Below are 14,079 nucleotides of genomic sequence, written 5' to 3' on the forward strand. Positions count from 1 at the left end.
TTGGACAAGAATTTTCTCAGGCCCTTTTGTACCCAGAATGTTAGGCCTCATTGATATAGAAAAGTTTGGCTCTGATGTTGCCATTCAGACCCAGATGCCAATATAGTTCTTGACATGAGGTAGTGATGTGAGGCGATTTCAAGGTTACAAGGAGCCTAGGTAAATAGGTGGAAGTTTACCTTATGGGTCAAGAGGGTTCGGAGTGCTTCACCAAGCCCCTGGAAGAATCGATGGATCTCAGCTACCCTGGGCTTCCTTTCCCCTTCCCTAATAATGCATGTTGGATTTCACCCACCCTATCAATAGGCTTCTCCCGGAGACTATTTCCTTGGATTCCTTATAGTGGTGTACCATTTGATTTCCTATTACTGCTTTTCTGAATCCTTCCAGTGGGATTAGACCTGAACAACAATAATGAGCCCTAGAATGTAACCTAGCCTGATTGTCACGTTGGCAGATCTGAGTGAAAATTCCTCTGCATAACTTTTAACATGAGCCTGAGGATTGAAGAATCCAGCAACATGAGTATAGAGCCCAGGGAAAGAGGGAAACAAAGTTAACCAGAATGAAGAGCCTTTCCTTCAACAGAGCGAGGATGCAGAGGAAGAGTATGTGAGATGGGAACTTACTTTCCAACGCCATGGAGACATTCATGCTCTTCAATTTCAGTACAGTCTGGGGCTATTTGTACCGAGGTCAACTTTCAAACAGAAACAAAGAGGATAGAGGAAGAATATCAGATGTAACCGAATCCAGAGTAATAGGATGACCAGGTGTTGCTCAAGCAGTTAGGCCGGATCTCTCCGTAACGGGAATGTAGTGAGTTGGTGCATTAGAATGTTAAGCTTTGATCTGTATTTTCCTGCAATGTGAGTAACACATTGGAATGTTATCTTTGGAAGGGATTTCTACACAATCCCTGTGAATGGGAGTAATTTATTCAGATGTTTTGCTTGGATCCGACCGGGATTTCTGCAGACTCCAGGCTGACAGTGGTGGTGTTGGGTATCAGCTGTTGAAGCAGACTGCAGCTGCTGTTTGGTCAGATTGACTTGATATCCCATTGTATGGCTGCCATTATTAAAGTTGAACTCATGCCTGCTGCCTGTGTGGTCCACACCACAGATGTTTATTATGTAATACTTGGTATTCAGTGGCTCAAAACCCATTCAAAACTGTGGGGGGGGGATTCTCCAATCCCGCGGCAGAGTGTCCACGCCGTCGTAAATGCTGCCACGTTTTACGACGGCGTGAACGGGCCGCTCCCACGTCTAATTCTGGCCCCTACAGGGAGCCAGCATGGCTCTGGAGCAGTTCGCACCGCTCCAGCTGCAGGTCCCGGTGTGAACTGGGCGCTGCAGGATCCGCGCATGTGCAATTGCGCCGGCGCCAACGAGGACATGCGCAGTGGCCTTCTTCAACGCGCCGGCCCCGAAGCAACATGGCGCAGGGCTACAGGGGCCGGCGCGTAGGAAAGGAGACCCCCAGCCACTGAGGCCGGCCCGCCGATCGGTGGGCCCCGATCGCGGGCCAGGCCACATCGGAGGCCCCCCCGCGGGCTGGAACCTCCCCCCACCCCCACCCAGGTTGCCACCCGACACTTCCACGCCGAGGTCCCGCCGGCCCAGAGCAGGTTAGAACGGCGCCGGCGGAACTCGTCTCCTTTTCTACGGCCGCTCGGCCCATCCGGGCTGGAGAATCGGCCGGCCGGCCGGTAGAGCGGCCCACTACTGGCGGTGCGCCAACCACGGCGTGCCAATGGCGCCGATTCGCCACACTGCGGAGAATTGCGTGCTGGCGTCGGGGCGGCGTGGCCCGTTCATGGGGATTCTCCGGCCCGGCGCGGGGCTGGGAGAGTCCCGACCCTGGTGCCTATGGCCAAATTCACATCAAGTCTCATTCACCCTTCACCCCTATGTTCCATAACCTACAATAGCCCCTGGGCCGTCATCTTGATTTAAATTTTTTTATCCCTGTTGCTGTCAGCGGTGTGGGGGGGCGCGTCTTGCCGATTTACATATGGTGTGAGGTGCTGTGGAGGGTGAATGCCTCGAATTTGTGTGTGAGGCTGGGGTTGAAACTGTTCAAGGTTGTGTACAGGGGGCACCTGAAAAAGTCAAGGATGAGTCGGCTGTTTGAGGGGGTAGAGGACATTTGTGAGCTGTGTTGGAGGGGTCTGACCAACTATGTTCTTGTTCTGCATATTGTGGTGATATGCATCACTGTATATACACAAGGGATTAATGTAAATATACTACAACTAAGTAACCACTAGAGGGAGCACCAGAGATGTCATGACATGCAGACATACAGCCAATGGGTCATAACAACAGGACACAACCAATGGGTAATCAGGACACCCAGAGGTGGCATTACCACAAGGGGGCACTTCACAACCCATAATAAAGGACAGGGCATTCATGCTCTGACTCTTTCCACAGACAGACATCTAGAGAGTACATCAGGGTTGATCAACAGCATCACACCCAGCACATGGCTTAGAGCAGGCTGGTAAAGATAGACTGAGTTACTACAGCTAGAATAGCAGAGAGTCGAACTCATTTAAGAATTGTGTTCATAGTTCAGTAAACAAGTTGAGCTCATTTCATAATCTGGAGCTTCCTTTGTCAAAGCATACATCAAGGAAGCCGCTTATGCTACACAAAGCAGCATAACACAACATGATACTAGGAGTGCCTGTTACATCTATTTAGTTCAACTCAGCAAGATCCGTGACAACCAGCAACCGAACCCAGGCACGATGATCGAGATTTCGGTTCCTAATCCACTCAGGTACCACGGCAATCTCACTGCCAACTGGCGTTCATTCAAGCACAAATTTCAGCTTTACATGGAAGCATCCGACCCAGCTGGCGTGGCCGATGCTGAGAAGATTGCTCTTCTACTCACCATTACGGGTGAACATGCAACAGAGATCTTCCGCTCCTTTAAATACTCCAAAGGGCAGGACAGAATGAAATTCCAGACAGTCCTGGACAAATTTGAAAGCTACTGCGAGGTATAAACAAAAGAAGTCGGTAAAACTGGCGCCAATACTCACCACGAGGCAGAGGTAGGGTTGCAACAGAAGCAAACGGCAATTTTGATTGGCAGCCATCTTGCGCGTATCCAGCCGGCCCAGTCCGCACATGCACAGTTCCCGGGAAGAGGCGAACCGGCAAAACAGTGTTTTGCGCATGTGCGAGAAGCCGCGCATGCGCAGTTGCAAAAAGAGCACGCAGTAAAGGAAAAACGATTTGCGCATGCGCAATCCATTCCTACGCTTTACGTCACGAGGTTCATGATGTCAGAGGCCCCGGACCACGCCCACTGAAAGGAGAAATTTCCAAAAATTGCAAAGAAGAGTTTTAAAGCCGCAAAACACCATTCTTTCACCTCGAAAGACAGAACAATGCCTGAACTTCTACCAGTAGTTGAAATCAACCTCCGCAGAACCCTGCGACAAGCAGTTAGCACCGTCAAAAGAGATGATTTGAACCTTGAAGACTACTACTCAGACGATGATTTCTTCAGAGCGCAATGACGATACCGAAACACAAGAAGATAATTGGTTTATCGAAGAATACTACTCAGACATAGAACGTAGAAAATGCAGCACAGAATAGGCACTTCGGCCCACGATGTTGTGCCGAACTTTTGTCCTAGATTAAGAACAAACCAATCTACACCCCAGCATTCTACCGTAATCCATGTACCTATCCAATATGGCTGAGTTATTCGGATATGATGATCATACTAGCATCAGCGCCACGGTTGAAAAGCTCAAAACCACTCTACTCATGGTAGATGAATCCAATACCATGATGCCATGGCAGATTGTCGATACATTGGATGACAGCAACCTGTCAAATACCCACGAAGAAGACGAAGCCCACAGAGAGCGGCCTGATGCCACATGAAAAGTGGTCCACGCACCACAAAGAGTCCCCGACTCCACACACAAAGCGATGAAAGACTCCACAGTGAGACCACTGCACAACTCCATTGAGAGCGCACAGAACGACTCCACAGCGAGACCACTGCACGACTCCACACAGAGAACGATGCCAGACTCCACAGAGAGAGCGATACAAGCCTCCACAGCGAGCTTGTTGTCAGACTTCACAATGGGAGAAACTCAAGACTCCAAAGCGCAGTCCATGCATGAACAAGACCATGAAGGTCTATCCACCTTCTCTGAGCAACCAGCAGCAGACGATGCAAGTCTGCCACGCTCACGTGAACAATAGAAAGACTATGACAGTCTACCCAGATTACTTGCGCCACCAGAAGAAGACTCTGACAGTCTACCCAGCTCATCTAACCAACAAGAAGACACTGCAGGTCTACCACTGTATGTGACACAAGTGACGAAGGCATCACAATTCCCATACAAGATGTGCAACATCACAGCGAGACTGACAGATCACAGCTCGTGTGCACAGAGGCACTCGACAATCCAAGTGAAACTACTTGTGAGTCCAGTGCGACCACGTCAATTGAAACCTCATCCACTCGAGCTTCTCCACAAGATAATGAAATCGTGAACATTTTGACTCCAGACGAGGAGCATCAAGAAACCAAAGATGATTCAAGTGAACCTGAAATGACTCCGACGGAGGACCATCAAGAAACCAAAGATGATTCAGGTGAACCAGAACGGACTCCAGACGGGGAGCATCAACAAGCCAAAGATGATTCAAGTGAACCGGACATGACTCCAGACGGGGAGCACCGAGGAATCAAAGACGAAACACTCAATGAAACAACAGATGCCACAAAGGACACTGACACAAGTAACTTTGTGAAGGACTCGAATTCTCCACTCGGTGTGGTCATCGAGCGCAACAAACGCAACAACAAAACCTACAAAAACAACAACACAGACAACAACAAGAAGCGTACCAAAGGCACCAACGTCAACACCAAGCACGACAAAACCAACAACACTGGAACAATGACTGGTACGACATGGTACAACTCTGCCACTGTGACAGCACAGCTCAAGACGATGGCAAGTGTGCCGACATACCATGGCATGATAACGCATCTTACAAATTCACATTTGCTACATTACAAACAAGCACTCCAGCTTTCAAGGCAGCTGACATATGGCATCAAATACCACAAACACAGACACCAATCCAGGTCAGACAGGAAAGATGACATCAAGAATCGCTACCACAAGCATCAAAAAAAAAAGTCCAAATCAGACAACGAAGTGATTTAACCATTTGAACACCTCCTGATGACTTCTTGGCACAGGGACACTGACGCCATTCACAAGAAAATGACAACATTGACACTTCAATAACAAAACAAGAAAGCCACTCGACCATATAAATTCATGAACTTTGGACTCATAAATATTATTTGGTATTGTATAACCATCACTGTCAGCATGACTTGTACATGTCATCACTTACCTACCTATTTTGTTCAGTTTTCATTAACGAAGTACAGAAAATATGTAACACAAAAAGGGGGGATGTGGTGATATGCATCACTGTATATACGCAAGGGGTTAATGTAAATACACTACAACTAAGTAACCACTAGAGGGAGCACCAGAGATGTCATGACATGCAGACACACAGCCAATGGGTCATTACAACAGGACACAACCAATGGGTAATCAGGACACCCAGAGGTGGCATTACCACAAGGGGGCACTTCACAACCCATATAAAAGGACAGGGCACACATGCTCTGCCCCTTTCCACAGACAGACATCCAGAGAGTACATCAGGGTTGATCAACAGCATCACACCCAGCATGTGGCTTAGAGCAGGCTGGTAAAGATAGACTGAGTTACTACAGCTAGATTAGCAGAGAGTCAAACTCATTTAAGAACTGTGTTAATTGTTCAATAAACAAGTTGAACTCATTCCATAGTCTGGAGCTTCCTTTGTCAAAGCATACATCAAGGAAGCAGCTTACGCTACACGAAGCAGCATAACACAACACATATGTTCTGGTCCTGCCCAAAGTTGGAAAGGTTCTGGAGGGCAGTTTTCAACACCATTTTGGGGGTTTTGCGCATAGATGTGGAGTGAGGTTCTCCCGGAGGCCATATTCGGGATGTCGGACTGGCAGACGGGTGTGGGGGCAGATGTTTTAGCCTTTGCCTCGCTGATTGCTCGCAGATGGGTCTTGTTGGAATGGAGGGAAGCTTCTCCACCCTGCTCCTCGGCGTGGTGGGGGGAACTGCTGGAGTTCTTAGCCCTGGAGAAGGTGAAATTTTCTCCAAGGGGGGTGAGTGAGGGGTTCCACAAAAGCTGGGGTTTGTTCATTCTGCAGTTTGGAGAGTTGGTTATACCATCGACTGTTGGGGGGGATCTTGTTGGGCGGGGTGGGAGTTGAATATCTTGGGCGTGTTTATTTTGTTGTAAAATGTAAAATGTTGAAAACTGGAATAAAAACACTTTTAAAAAATTCATTCCAATGCCTCAGCTTTGAGACATCACATCTTCTCAAACTGTGGCCGTGGTCTGGCGGCCATGTTAACCATGGATGCAAATGCCGTAATGGCCGCTAAACCTTGTGGGCGGCCAAAAATATGATTTATACTGGCAAGATCTCAGTTTGAGATATTCCCCTCCTCCTGCCGGTGACATAATCAGTTTCGCACCCAACGAGGGCCTGAACCTGATTTCCATACTGGTTTTCAAAACTGAAAATCAGTTGTGATGACCGTGGGCAGGCGGGTTACTCTCCTCCATTGGGGGGTGGGGGGGGGGGAATTCTCCTTCTCCGTGTGGCGAGGGGGAGGGGTTCTCCTTATCCACTGGGATGCCTGTAGTGGAGGGAGTCTGTACGTAGGGGGGATGAGGGAAGGCCCTGATGTCCGTTGTGGGGTGGGGGCTTAAATTTAACTTTGAGAAAGGGCGCCCTGATCTTAGATTCCCGGCATTGCTAGCAGTTGATGCCCCTGCGCCTCTCCGGCTGTCTTTGTGATCTTCGCCAGCACTCTGCAGTTGTACAGGGTGCCGTTAAATTAGGTGACAAAAGGAGTCTGTGAAGCTGACGAGTTTCACACACCTGATCCAACACTCTGCACAATTTGGGAACATTCCGGTAGTCTGAGTGTCAAACAATAATTGGTTAACATAGCCGTCTGTCATTTAAAATTGAGACATCTTGAACAGTAGCCTATTCATTCCCTCCAGTCAAGGTTAACAAGTCATGTCAAACTTTCTTGTCTGTGTGTCTGAGAAGGGCACAAGTTTATAATTCCCACACTGTTTTAAGAAACTATTATTAGGGTATCACGGTGGCGCAGTGGTCAGCACTGCTGCCTCACGGCACCGAGGTCCCAGGTTCAATCCCGGCTCTGGGTCACTGTCCGTGTGGAGTTTGTCCATGCTCCAGTGTTTGCGTGGGTTTCGCCCCCACAACTCAAATATGTGCAGGATAGGTGGATTGGCCACACTAAATTGCCCCTTAATCAGAAAAAATGAATTGGGCACTCTAAATTAGAAAAAAAAAGAAGCTGTATTATTAATCAAATGTTACTAATGGGTGGGATTATCTGGCCGTTCACCCTGGTGGGATATTACGGTCCCGCCGAAGGCGAATCAACTCGCGGTGGCAAGGGATGCGCCCAACGGGAAACCCTGTTGGCAGAGGGACCAGAAGATCCCGCCTGCAACCCGTGGTGAATCACCCTCCATAGCTGTGGATCACGCTGTGGAGAGGGAGAAAATCCCGCCCCATATGTTTATTATAAGAGTTATAAACTTTTGTGTTCCAAATGACATTTCCAGTATTCCTAACATATCTATTAATGAATCACTTAGACATTGATAATCTCACAATTGAGGCTGTCTACTTAACTAATCTCACCGGTTTCCAATAATGCTGACTTAGTTCTTATTAAAATGGCTTCTATCAATTTAGAACAAAATGCTTAAGAACATATTATTCCAAACTGCAAAATTATACTCGCATTAACACTGGTGATTTTGAAACTACCAACACCACCTCCTGGGGCCCCAAGGGACTGCACCTTTCCCCTGGGGCCCCAAGGGGCTGTGTCCTTCCCCTAGGGCCTCATGGGACTGTGTCCTTCCCCTGGGGCCTCATGGGACTGTGTCCTTCCCCTGGGGCCTCTTGGGACTGCACCCTTCTCCAGGGGCCCCAAGGGACTGCACCCTTGCCCTGGGACCCCAAGGGACTGCACCCTTCCTCTGGGGCCTCTTGGGACTGCGCCCTTCCCCTGGGGCCTCATGGGACTGCACTCTTCTCCTGGGGCCTCATGGGACTGCGCCCTTCTCCTGGGGCCTCATGGGACTGCGCCCTTCTCCTGGGGCCTCTTGGGACTACGCGCTTCTCCTGGGGCCTCAATGGACTGCGCCCTTCTCCTGGGGCCTCATGGGACTGCACCCTTCTCCTGGGGACTCTTGGGACTGTACCCTTCTCCTGGGGCTCCAAGGGACTGCACCCTTCCTCTGGGGCCTCTTGGGACTGCGGCCTTCCCCTGGGGCCTCATGGGACTGTGTCCTTCCCCTGATGCCTCATGGGACTCCGCCCTTCCCCTGGTGCCTCATGGGTCTGCGCCCTTCCCCTGGTGCCTCATGGGACTCCGCCCTTCTCCTGGGGCCTCTTGGGACTGCGTCCTTCCCCTGGTGCCTCATGGGACTCTGCCCTTCTCCTGGTGCCTCATGGGACTACGCCCTTCTCCTGGGGCCTCTTGGGACTGCGCGCTTCTCCTGGGGCCTCATTGAACTGCGCCCTTCTCCTGGGGCCTCATGGAACTGCACGCTTCTCCTGGGGCCTCATGGGGCTGCATCCTTCTTCTGGGGCCTCATGGAACTGCGCCCGACTCATGGGGTCTCATTCAACTGCGCCCTTCTCCTGGGGCCTCATGGAACTGTGCCCTTCTCCTGGGGCCTCAGGGAACTGCACCCTTCCCCTGGGGCCTCATCGGACTGCATCGTTCCCTTGGGGCCTCATGGGACTGTATCTTTCCCCAGGTGCCTCTTGGGACTGCATCTTTCCCCTGGGGCCTCATGGAACTGCGCCCTTCTCCTGGGGCCTCAGGGAACTGCGCCCTTCTCTTGGGGCCTCATGGGGCTGCACCCTTCCCCTGGGGCCTCATCGGACTGCATCTTTCCCCTGTGGCCTCATGGAACTGTGCCCTTCTCCTGGGATGCTTGGAATTAGATTCTTCCCTCAGAGCCCCTTGGTACTCTGCCTATCCATTGGGGCCCCATGGGACTGGGCCCTTCCTCAGGGGCCCAATGGGACTGGTCCTTCCGGAGGGAATCATGAGATCTAGCCCTTCCCCTGGGGCCTCATGGGACTGCACTCTTCTCCTGGGGCCTCATGGGACTATGCCCTTCTCCTGGGGCCGCATGGGACTGTGCCCTTCTCCTGGGGCCTCATGGGACTGCGCCCTTCTCCTGGGGCCTCATGAGACTGCAACCTTCTCCTGGGGCCTCATGGGACTACGCCCTTCTCCTGGGGCCTCATTGAACTGCGCACTTCTCCTGGGGCCTCAGGGAACTGCGCACGTCTCCTGGGGCCTCATCGGGCTGCACCCTTCCCCTGGGGCCTCATCGGACTGCATCTTTCCCCTGGGGCCTCTTGGGACTGTATCTTTCCCCTGGGGCCTCATGGAACTGTGCCCTTCACCTGGGCTGCTTGGAACTAGATTCTTCCCCCAGAGCCCCTTGGTACACTGCCTATCCCATGGGACTGGGCCCTTCCTCAGGGGCCCAATGGGACTGGTCCTTCCACTGGGAATCATGAGATCTAGCCCTTCCCCTGGGGCCTCATGGGACTGCACTCTTCTCCTGGGGCCTCATGAAACTACGCCCTTCTCCTGGGGCCGCATGGGACTGTGCCCTTCTCCTGGGGCCTCATGGGACTGCGCCCTTCTCCTGGGGCCTCATGAGACTGCACCCTTCTCCTGGGGCCTCATGGGACTACGCCCTTCCCCTGGAGTCTCATGGGACTGCGCCCTTCTCCTGGAGTCCCATGGGACTACGCCCTTCCCCTGGGGCCTCATGGGACTGCGCCCTTCTCATGGGGCCTCATGGGACTACGCCCTTCTCCTGGGGCCTCATGGGACTGCGCCCTTCTCCTGGGGCCTCATGGGACTGTGCCCTTCTCCTGGGGCCTCATGAGACTGCACCCTTCTCCTGGGGCCTCATGGAACTACGCCCTTCCCCTGGGGTCTCAAGGGGCTGCGCCCTTCCCCTGGGGCCTCATCGGACTGTATCTTTCCCCTGGGGCCTCATGGAACTGCGCCTTTCCCCTGGGCTGCTTGGAACTAGATTCTTCCCCCAGAGTCCCTTGGTACTCTGCCTGTCCCGTGGGGCCCCATGGGACTGGGCCCTTCCTCTGGGGCCCAATGGGACTGGTCCTTCCGCTGGGAACCATGAGACATAGCCCTTCCCCTGGGTCCCCATGGGACTGGGCACTTCCCGTGGAGCCATGTGGAACTGGACTCCTTCCCTGGGTCCCTGTGGAGCTGGTTTCTTCGCCTGGGGCAATCTGGAACTGGGTTCTTCCCTTGGAGCCCCATGGGACTGGGCCTTTCCCTTGGGGTCCTGTGGAACTTGACCCTTCCCTTCGGGCCTTGTGGAACTAGACTCTTGCCCTGGGGCCCCATGGGACTGGTCCCTTCCCCTGAGGCCTTGTGGAACTGGACTCTTCATCTGTGGCCCATGTCCTTGCATTTCTATATTGCATTTCCCCACTACTGTTGAAATATAGTGCACCCAGCAACCCACTGCAAACATCAATGTGATAATCTGTTTTTGTGAGGTTGATTGAGGGGTAAATATTAGCCAAGAGATTGGGGGAGCTCTCTGCCCTTCTTCGATCTTTTCTGTCCACCTGAGAGAGTTGGTTTAATGCCTGAAGTGAAAGACGGCACCTCCAACAGTGGCAAGCATTGAAGGCCAGGTGTACTGCATGGGCACTCCCCTTTCCCTCAACACCTCTGGGTGGATCCATTCCATTCCCAGTTACAGAAAACTTCTGTCTTCAGCTGATTGCCTCCTTTAGCACTTTATCAGCTTTTTGTGATCATATTGTTGGGGAGTGTATCACAGGTTGACCTGAGAAGCTGATGATGTACTGCTTGCTTGAGCCCCTGTTTTAGTACAACTGAGCAGTTTGCTTGGTCACTTCAGAGGTACGTTAAGAGTCCACCACATTGGTGTAAAACTGGAGTCACATATAGCCACAGACCGGTTCGGGATGACAGCTTTCCTTTCCTGAAGGACATTAGGGATCCATTTAGGTTTTATACAACAATCCCGAAAATCTTGGCTTTTTATTTGGATTATTTTTAAACTCAATTCTGAAACTACCATTGTGGGATTTGAAGCCACATTTCTGGATTATTAATCAATTGACACAGTCACCAGTATACCCAACTGACTGACAATACAGAAAACCCGATTGCCTGGATTGCCTTATGGTCATTTCCCAACTCGTCACGCCCAGTCACTGAGGCCGCATGGGAAAATCCAATATGCTGTCCATTGTTGTGTTCGGTGTTCGATGTCTATCAAGGAATCCACAGAACTGCTGGTGACTTGTCCAAACCAGGATCTTTATTAAATCACACATGTGGTAAGGTAACAATCTGATACAGAGCAAGTTATAATGGAGTTTTTTTATACTCCCCTGGAATTACCCCTATGTATGACTGTCCTCATGTACGTCTTATAACCATCTGAGGATCACCGGATCAGCCCTGACATACATCTGAGTGCCTTGTCACATGACCACTGTCTCCAGACCGCATGGTGGATCTGTACCACTACCTGCTGGTTGGAGGTAGCACTGCCAACTATCTACAATATTGTTTACAGACATATCACCACATCCATAACTTTCCAATTTTTCTCTCTTGTCTGTTACCAGCACCAGCTACTGAAATGGTGATGGGATGACCATCCCTAGAGATTACAAAGGATAGCCCAGTCTCCAAAAGTACTTTCCACAGAGGGCTTGTCCAGATTACTCAATTCCCTTCCCCAACCCCTGCCATCTGTAACTTCAGTGTAACACCAGGGTTCACCTTGGAACCCATTCAGTGGATCCATGTCGTGATCGGCCAGTGAACATGAGGCCGTCACAGCCTAAACCAAGACCTTCCTCAGTAGAAAACTGGTTCTGTTATTGTGAATAACGATGACCTTCTCTTTTAACAGGCAGCATATGGGACAACAGAGAACAGTCCAGTCACATTTCAGGGATTCGCAATGGATGAAATTACAAGAAAAATAGAGACAGTTGGATATATTTCACCTCACGTCGAGGTAAGAATTTGGTTAATTCAATTATTGCTAATGAACCACAAATATCAGATTGGCATGCACTACTCCCTTTGCTCTCTCTCCATTCTTTTTGATCTTTTACGTCTTCCTCTCTCACCCGTTCTCGGCTTTTACCTTCTTATTCTTTCCCTCCTTCATCTTCCACTCTTGTCCTCTTTCCGGTCTGTTCTTTCACCCTTTCTGCACTGATTATCACTGTTCCATTTTCTCTGTCCCCCTTCTCCCGTCCTCTCCCTGATTTTTCTCTTAATTTTCTATTGCCCTCTCTCTTTGTATGTCATTATCACTACTTACTATCTCTCCGTCTCGTCCCTCTCTGACTTGTTTTATATTTCACCTGACAACTCTGCTGAACTCTGGCTGAAGCCTGTTACTCTGGCTCTTGGAGCGAGGCACCAATTCACTTCCTCAGAGTTGTCCGACTCTCCCACCAATCAAAAATTGAGTTCAGCCCTGACCCAGGGCCAGGGTTCGCGCTGGATGTGACTCTCCTTGCTACGATGTAGTATTGTATTGAAAGTCAAATAAAGCAGGTTGCTGCAGATATTCCTTCTACCTGGTTGGTCTTAATGATGTTAATCCTCACTGAATGGCCAATTGCTTGCAGAAATTTCCAATGGCTGTTGGTGTGACCAGTGTTGCAAACTCGGTTCGGTCACATTTCATCACGATATTCATAACCAACTGGCCCACCTCGTACTCCTGTCATTTAGTATCCGGCATGTTAGTATTCACAGGCAATACCTTCTTGGGCCTAAGGGAAAGCAAACTGCATCAGTCAAACACCTTTCTTTCCCCCCAATTTCAATCTTTTTACAGCTAACATACAAAAGTATGAAAGGGTAAAGCAAATTAATTGTCCCTATCTTTTACTTTGTGAGCTCTGTCTTTGAAATTAATCTTCAATTCCTGAATTGTCCAGCCCAATCCTAGAGGATTGGCAACATGAGGATGAGGCAATGCATGAAAGCAAATGCCTTTGCTACAAGGGACACACGTGAAATCTGGCCATTCATGAAGGGGAGATTTCCATTTACTGCCCCGCTGGCCCTATGTCAGGACATTCTAATCTGTGTTTCAGGCCAAAATTGTGAATCTGCAAACTGAGGAGCTCCTTCCTTTGAACATGCCAGGGGAGCTGTGGATTCGTGGATACACTGTCATGTTGGGATACTGGAATGAACCAGAAAAGACAAAGGAATCCATCACACCAGAGGGCTGGTACAAAACAGGGTGAGTCAATTCTTCCTGGCTTGCAGTAGGTTTGGAGGGTCCTTGTTTAGGTGGATGAACAATCAGCCAAGCCTGTTATGATACTAAGTCACTCAGACCGTGTAAATCACATAGTTTGTGTTTCGTCTTGGCCTTGGTTAATCACAGTGTAATGTTTTATATCCAAGAATCTGGCCAAGGCCCTGTGGATGGCCACTGGGTAACAACAGCAACCACAACTGGTCTTTATGTGGCACCTGGAACATAATAAAAATGAACTTTATTTATCAAGCAAAACGCAAGAAATGGAGAAGCTCGAGTCCCAGGCTAGCCACACGGATCCCTGCCGTCTATGGCAAGGTCTGCAAGACATAACGGGCTACAAATGAAGGCATGTAAAATCGTCGGCTCCAACGCACCCCTCCCTGATGAGCTCAACGCATTCTATGCCCACTTTGAGCAAGAGGCCAGCGAGAGTGAGCCCTCCACCTCCGAAGCGGCGGATGAACTTGTATCTGAGATCACCACTGCAGACGTCAGAGCAGCCTTCTAGAAGGTTAACCCACGG

At 50.3% G+C, this 14,079-nt stretch overlaps 1 protein-coding gene across 2 annotated transcripts in view; it reads left to right on the forward strand.

Annotated features, from left to right (window-relative positions):
* acsf2 (acyl-CoA synthetase family member 2) overlaps positions 1–14,079 on the forward strand; it is a 273,790-nt gene that overhangs the window by 228,048 nt on the left and 31,663 nt on the right. For both annotated transcript variants that reach the window (XM_072483256.1, XM_072483258.1), the window contains exons 11-12: positions 12,174–12,281; positions 13,381–13,532. In XM_072483256.1, the coding sequence (XP_072339357.1) occupies positions 12,174–12,281; positions 13,381–13,532 (260 nt within the window). The remainder of the gene's footprint in view (positions 1–12,173; positions 12,282–13,380; positions 13,533–14,079) is intronic.

The sequence above is a fragment of the Scyliorhinus torazame genome, chromosome 18 (genome assembly GCF_047496885.1).
Source record: "Scyliorhinus torazame isolate Kashiwa2021f chromosome 18, sScyTor2.1, whole genome shotgun sequence".
Classification (NCBI taxonomy): domain Eukaryota; kingdom Metazoa; phylum Chordata; class Chondrichthyes; order Carcharhiniformes; family Scyliorhinidae; genus Scyliorhinus; species Scyliorhinus torazame.